This window comes from Ovis aries, chromosome 2 (genome assembly GCF_016772045.2).
Source record: "Ovis aries strain OAR_USU_Benz2616 breed Rambouillet chromosome 2, ARS-UI_Ramb_v3.0, whole genome shotgun sequence".
In the NCBI taxonomy this organism is placed as follows: Eukaryota; Metazoa; Chordata; class Mammalia; order Artiodactyla; family Bovidae; genus Ovis; species Ovis aries.
The window spans coordinates 63,646,494-63,654,466 of record NC_056055.1 but is presented as its reverse complement, the minus strand read 5'-3'; the positions used below and the strand labels follow the sequence as shown (position 1 = coordinate 63,654,466).

Sequence of the window (7,973 nt, the reverse complement as noted above, 5' to 3'; positions counted from 1 at the left end):
ATCATGAAAATAATAGAATTGAGATAGACATACAGTGAATTTTACAAGAATTTAATTTTACCCTCTTGGTGCATTGTTTAATAATAGTTTTCATCTAAATATAAAGAGTCTGTACTTTTCTCCTAAATGTTTACATGGAGAAAGACTACTTAGCCTATGCTTAGAAGAGCAAAAATGATGGTTAAATTTTTCTATTTTAGGTGTTTTATACCTGAAAATGATGTTCGGGATGGCAGTCACTTCTGGAGAGGTGACCACTTCTCTCATAATTTTGGTGATGGTTTTTGTTTTTGTAAGAGAACTAGGAAACAAAGGGAGAAAGGAGGTGTTTCCTCCTAGCCCATGGTCCCTCTCCATCGTGGAAAATCTTCAGCTTGGAGACCATCCTTACCTTACCTTCATGGAAATGAGGAAGAAATATGGAGATGTCTTTCTCATCAAACTTGGCATGGTACCTGTCCTGGTGATGAATGGGATGGAAATGGTGAAAGTGCTACTCAAAAATGGAGAGCATTTTGCAGGCTGACCTAATGTGTATACCTTTTCTTTCCTGGCACAATGAAGAGTCTTATGCGTTCAATGGGGAGAACTGGAAACTTCATAAGAAAATTGCTTCCAATGCTTTACAAACATTTTCTAAAGCAGAAGCAAAATTCTCCACCTGCTCTTGCTTACTTGAGGAACATGTCATCGAGGAAGTCTCTGAGCTGGTAAAAGTCTTTACAGAATTGACTTCCAAGAGTGGCAGCTTTGAACCTAGAGGTGCTATTACCTGTGCTATGGCCAATGTTATCTGTACCCTTTGCTTTGGCAAGAGATATGACCACAGTGATGAGGAGTTTCTTAGAATTGTTAAAACAGACGATGACTTACTCAAGGCCTCCAGTGCCTCAAATCCTGCTGATTTCATACCATCTTTAAGATACCTTCCTTTGCAAGCTATAAATGCTCCCCAGGAGTTTTATCATGCCCCGAATCAGGCATTTATCCTCTGCTATTTATTACTACTCTCTCTATTTATTCTCTATCAGGCATGTTTATTGCTCTCCATGTACCAGATCATCTTACACGATAAGGTAAGGGTTTAAATGCATGACGGGACAAGGGATTTGGTGAGAAGGAAAAAAACAAGTTGTGAAATGCATTGAGAGCTCAGACAGTTGTATGTACTACCTTGGTTCTTTTACTGTAGTTTTTCCATAATGAACCTCACCCAAACCATTAATAAATGTGAAGTCCACTCAGAGAGATTATAGGGCAGTATTACTTAGTTCTCACGCAGGGACCCAAAAAAGAACTTTGAATTTTTTTAAATCTCAGAATTTCCATACTGTGTAGATAAGGTGCATACTTGAAATATGAATCTGTCCTTGGCTAATAAATGATGATCAACATGTAAATGGGTTTCCTGAAGAAATGACCCAATAATTTTGTTTCTCTAATTTTATCTCTGAAACGATGAGGTCTTAAAAGTATCAGCATAATTTTTCCAGAAAGTTCTTTTCATAATTATAAGGAATGTCCTGTATAGGAAGCTTCCAGTTTAGTCTAATATCCTCCTTGAGTTTCTTTCCTATGGAGAAATGAACTTTGAGATCATAACACGTGTATAAATGTTTTCCAGATGACAGAAGCAAGCCTTTTTGTGAGGCCATTGCAATGTTTTTGGCCCAATTTGATGGTCCACAAAAGAAAATTTCTCTCTCGAATTATGTAAATACTAGAAAAAATCCTAGTTGTTAGGGAACTATTTCCTGAGAGTAAAGCATTGCGGGGGGAAACATGAAAAAGTAGATAATTGAACAAATGAAGAGAGTGAGGACTTAAGTCCCATCTGATTATAAGGAATGGGCAGAAAACAATCTGTATCAAGGTACCAGCTTGGAATTCTAGATCAGATACTGTAAATAAAACAATTTGTGAAATTCATAAAATTTTTTTTCATACTCCCTAACCTATTCCAATCCCACCTCCTTTTACATGGTGATCATAGTAAAATTCTTACAATAGGTTTGAAAATCTTTTATATTTATTGCTTAGCATTTTCTCTATAAGTTAACCTCTGATTTTTCTAAGTGTGCTTCCAGACATAGGCATACGCTTTATTGATTGAAAAAAAAAAAAAAACTTCTAAGAAGAAAATTGAGTTTGGTAACTTGGTTTTCTTCACTACACTCTTTTATGATTGAGCATTACCACTGACAAGCAAAATTAGTTGCAAGATTTAAAATGATCTACTTATATTCTTTACATTCTTAAGTTAATTGGGTTCATTTCAAGTTACATGGTAATATGGCTCTTCCTGCATGAGAGTCATATGTGCTGTAAAATGTAAGAAGGGATGAATAATCATGTTAAGGTTTGTGTCCTCAAGACCATATCCAAGATATCACTGATGCTCTGATTAATGCATGTCACAACAAATATGCTGTCACCCAAACTACCACCTTAAATGAGGATGAAATTTTAAGCACTGTGAGTGACCTCTTTGGAGCTGGTATGTACGACTATTTATCAGTATTTAAGGTGAATGACAGTTAATCACAATTTTCTGTTTTCTGCTATAAAGTATTTCCTTCTTTTGATATTGGCCATTTACTACTCTTAAGTCTACGTCCCACACTCAGTCCCTTTCCCAACCCATCGACATTTATTCTTAATCTGTTTAAGTACTGTTTTTTTGCCTTATGTATTCTTATAAAATGTGCTTGGTTTTATATTTTATATTTTCATGTACTAGTGTATATTCTTATATTTATCATGATCTTTAATATATGTAAATTACCATTGTTATTTGCATCTCCTTTCTAACGTTTTTCATGAAACCCTATATTTTTAAGATCCAATCATGGTTGTCAGGTGTATTTCTAATTTGCTGTTTCTAACAACTGCACAGTGCTCCATGGTCTATACCCTCCCCATATTTTACTAGTCCGTGTCTCAGTAATGCAGATATTGAATATCTTGCCAACGCTAAGATGACCATCTTTGTGCATCAATTTTGTCTCCTTTTTCATTGTACTCTTATGTTATGAAGCAGAATTTCTGGGTCACATAATAAAAGAATTCTTGAGTTTTTCATACAGATTATCAATATCCTTTTCAGGAAGATAATTTATATTGCCATCACACCACTATCACTCTTAACACTTCGTAGTTTTTTTTTTTTTTTTTTTTCTTAAACCATTTTTACCTATTGATGGAAGCAATTTTCAGGTATTGAGGTCTGGGGAAGTTATCATGGTGGGCACATGATTTGGCTTCAGCTTTGTGCTCAAGTTTGGATAGGGCTTCCCAAGTGACTCAGCAGTAAACAATCCACCTCTGAATGCAGGAGACCTGAGACGCAGGTTCCATCCCTGGGTTGGGAAGATCCCTTGGAGGAGGGCGTAGCGACCCATTCAGGTATTTTTGCCGGGGAATCCCATGACAAAGGAGCCTGGTGGGCTACATACAGTCCATAAAGTTGCAAAGATTTAGACATGACTGAAAAGACTTATTCACTTTGAAGATAGGGGTAATATATCACCCCCTTCCTATGATACCAATTCTAGCACTCCTTTGAAGATGAAATTTCCTTCTCAGACACCATGTCATGCTGACTCACTGAAACCTTGAAGGATGTACCTCTCTTATGTTTGATGTTTGTTCTTTGTTCTGACAAAATATAAAACTGTGGTTCAGGAATCTGTAATGGAGCTGGATGGTCATTGTGGACATTGTTTCAGACATGCTCCTGCATCACTGAGAACTTGAATTTTCTGTGCTATATCAAACTCAAGGACAACACCAGCAGTTTTCAAAACAATATCTGCTAGTAGCTGCCAGCTACAAACTTATGGTTTGAAGGTTTCTTGTAACTAAGCAACTATTTCGGACCCTAGGCAATCCTTGCTTAACAACCACACTTACTTCTTGCCAACTCCAGCCATAATTCTTGACAGACACCTTATGTAACTTTGCAGTTTTTTCCTATACAAACTTTCCCCATTTTAATTCTGGGGAAACACAATTCAAGTGCTTCTTGAATCTGTCTCCTGGGCTACAGTCCTCAGTTTAGCTCAAATGAAACTCTGTTCTAGGGACTTCCCTGGCAGTCCAGTTGTCTGGTTGGGGAGCTAGGATCCCACATGCCTTGTGATGTAATATTTTGACAAATTCAGTAAAGGCTTTAAAATGGTCCACTTCAAAAATCTTTTTTTAAAAAAAGCTCTCTTCTATTCCTATCATAGGTTGTTTATTATTTGTGTGGACACTATCATATTTATTATACTCTTATAAGATATTAGACTATAGAAGGCAAATTCCCTTAGTATAACAGCAACAACAGCAAAATTCTAAAAGTGTTTTAACAGTTTCATTTTAGGTGGAGTATTCTTCAGACTTGTATTATCCTTTCTTCTTTATGCCATAGTTATTGGCGATTGGGTTCACTTTTTATCCTAGGATCTACATATTTGTGTTCCTGAATTTCCTTTGTAAACAGAGGCATTTGTTTGTTTGTATTATTTTTCCTCATGCCAAAATAAATAAAAGGTTGCTTAAGCCTTGATATAAAAAGAAAAGTTCATGATGATCAAAATCTGAATCCTGATATTTATCCAAATAGTCCTAGGTCTTGGATATAATGTTCATGGCTCTACAGTGTGCAAAATCCGTGTCTTTTATGCAGAATTCACGACTTGTTTTGTTTTCTTTTAACAACAAATAGAGACAGTGTATTCTGAATAGAATTCCATGTTCTTGTAACATGCTATATGATACTATAGACACCATTGTTGGCAAATCCATGTGGGCAATTTATTTTCAGGATAATTCCTTGCACTATGAAGTCATGTTAGAAATTTTATGGCATAAGAACTGTTGAATCTACAGGCTCACTACAAGAGATTGCCCGGTTCAAAAGATGTAAAACCAGGTCTTAAGAAGAGATGTTTGGGAAGGAGTTCTCTTTGCTCTGAAGCTAAGTTTGGGTATATTTCTTGCACATGTTGTGATGCAAGGTTGTTTAGAGAACAAACAAATTCTGAAGTCCCAATGCAGTGAAACCAGAAATTTGAATTAGAGACTCACTTTGTCTCTTGTGAGGTCCTGGTAAAATATTTAACCATCTCTGTGCTGCATGTTTCTCATCTCTAGGGTGGGACTAATTACAGCCCCCATTTCAAATGGCGGGGCAATCAAGTGATCAGTATTTGGAATTATCACTGTTGTTGTCATCATCATCATGAAAGCCTTAAATGTTGTATTGATTTAACCATTAATTTTTGTTACTAGATTTTGTAAGATTTGGTAGAAAACACAAATAACGTTTATAATATTGGCAATAGTGTTAGTCACTCAGTCATGTCTGACTCTTTGCGACCCCATGAACTGTAGCCTGCCAGGCCCCTCCGTCCATGGAATTTTCCAGGCAAGAGTACTGGAGTGGATAGCCATTTCCTTCTCCAGAGGATCTTCCCAACCCAGGGATCGAACCCTGGTCTCGTACACTGCAGGCAAAGCCTTTGCCATCTGAACCGTTAGGTCATCACTGAATTGAATTTATAATTAGAACAGCCTAGAAAAACTGTTTAATGTGATATTTCTGACTGTAGGTTTTCAAGAAAACTGATCACATTCTTTGATGTAAAGTCATCCTTGAGAAGAGATGAAGTTTTATATAGACCTTTCAGCTTTAATTTTCATAATAAATGAAAAGCATCTTACCAATGTATAGATGATATCAAAAGTGAAGACACTGTGTTTAAAGAATGAATTTTTAAAATAAAATAACTACACTAAAAGTTAGTATTTCAAAAAGTGAATGTACTCAACCTTCCATTATGCACTTATACAAACTTATGGACTTGAAGCCAGGTAAGTCCAAGTTTACATCCCACCTGTCTCTTCTGAGTTGAGTCACCTTAAGCAAGGTCCATAAGGTCTTTGAGGCACAGCTCTCTCCTCAGTGAAATAAGCATAGAACAGAATAAGCATTCAATAGCTATTTATGGTTTAAGATATTATTATTATATATAGATCATAGCCATTATAACAATGGTTTATTTTGTACTGAACTATTTCCAGTGTTTTAATTTGCCTTATAATAATATCTGTACATTAAATTTTTTTAAATTTTACTTTTTATTGTGGTTGCAAGCCCCTTAGATTAAATTTACTATCCTAAATATTTTCATGTGTACAATTCAGTAGTGTCATGTATATTCACATTGTTGTGCAACAGATTTTTAGAACTTTTTTGTCTTTTAAAACTATAATTCTATGCCTATTAAACCCCAATTTGCCCTCCCCTCTCCTGCCAACCCTAGGCACCTACCTTTCTAATCTGTTTTTATGATTTTGATGACAATACCTCATATGAGTGGAATCACACAGTATTTTCCTTTTGTGACTAAGTTGTTTCATTTAGCATAATGTCCTTGAGGTTCATCCGTATCATAGCAAGTGGCACCATCTCCTTTTTAAGGCTGCAAAATGTTCTATTGCATGCATATACCATATTTTATTTATCCAGTTGTCTATGAGTGGATGTGTGGATTGTTTCCATCTCTTGACTATTGTGAATAATGCTACCATGAAGGTAGATTTACATATCTTTTTAAGTCCATTTTTTCAACTGTGTTGAGTTTATTTTGAGAAGTGAGGTTGATCGGTCACATGGTAATTCTTTTTTAAATATTTTGAGAGCTCTTCATATTGTTTTCTATAGTGATTTCATCATTTTACATCTCTACCATCAATACATTAGAGTTCCATGTTTTCTGTATTCTCACCAACATTTTATTGATAGTGGGTATTCTAATGGGCAAGATATTAAGCCTATATTTTGAAATAAACCTTAATGTATAATAATTGTATTTGTAAATACAACTTATAATTATATTTATAAATACAAATTACAAATACAATTGTATTTGTAAATAATAATTATAATAATTGTTAATGAGCAGTTGTATGTAAATTATTTTCCTTGGATTCTTAGTATCCAAATATAAAGTAAATTGAAATCTGATTTTGCTAATACCTTTTTCCAAGGTACACTTTCTCTATATTTTCATGGTTTGAAATAATATCAACATGTATATTTTGGAGCCTTCTTTATTTGGTATACTATCCAGAAATTCAAGTCAAGATTCAAGAAGAAATTGGTAACATGCTTTCAGATGAAAATATAATTATCATGAGTATATTTTCATTTTAAATTAAAATTTTAAAAAGGGCTTTTTTTTTCCCTCAGATGGAAACATTGCGATGAAATCACCCAGATTTGAAGACAGGAAAATTTTACCCTACGCAGAAGCTTTTATAAATGAAATATTCAGGCATACCTCCTTTCTCCTTTTTACTATTCCTCAATGGTAAGAATATGCTTCTCCTTTGGGATAACAACTGTTCCAAAAGTGGTGTGGGAGGAGTATAGAATCTAAAGCATTAGAATGAAGGAAGGAAGTTCTTTAAAATCTATATTATGTTAATATTATTTTAATATTTTATTTTATTTTGAAACTCTTTAATGAAATTTAAACTAGAGCGAAGGAAATTATGTGAATGTTTTCCATAACTAAATTATGATGCCATTAACTTTCACCATATATTTACTAATTAAGGGGAGGAAAGAATATTGAAATTTGCAGCAATGGATAATCTAACCATAATTTATATTTGGCTATTAAGTGTCATACAGACTCACTTAACTTACCCCCATGAGCAGTCTTAGCCACCTGCTAATGTGATGTGGCTTCATTTTCAATAGCTAAGAATTTTGCTCGATAATAGATGGAGGAAGCTAGTGTTGCCACAGATAGATTGAACAGAGTATACATTTATAGGTATTTGAAAGTTTACTAAACTTTATGCCAGACTCTCCAGCTCCCAAAGGCATGCCAGTATAGGCTAAGTAGATAAGCTTTATTAAATATGTATGTAAACAACTTAAGTTATAGTAGTTCAAACTGTTTCCATTCCTTATA

General features: G+C 34.6%; 1 protein-coding gene across 1 annotated transcript; it reads left to right on the top strand.

The window, feature by feature from the left end:
• The first annotated feature begins 204 nt into the window (after positions 1–204).
• On the top strand, positions 205–1,272 carry LOC114113074 (cytochrome P450 1A4-like). Its single transcript, XM_042243345.2, has one exon. It carries the CDS (start codon positions 504–506, stop codon positions 1,086–1,088), a length of 585 nt encoding a protein of 194 aa, XP_042099279.1. The 5' UTR covers positions 205–503; the 3' UTR covers positions 1,089–1,272.
• Positions 1,273–7,973: the final 6,701 nt, after the last annotated feature.

What these genes read in the sequence shown, in the direction of transcription:
- LOC114113074 (XM_042243345.2), top strand. Translation starts at nt 504, where the DNA reads ATGGAGAGCATTTTGCAGGCTGACCTAATGTGTATACCTTTTCTTTCC.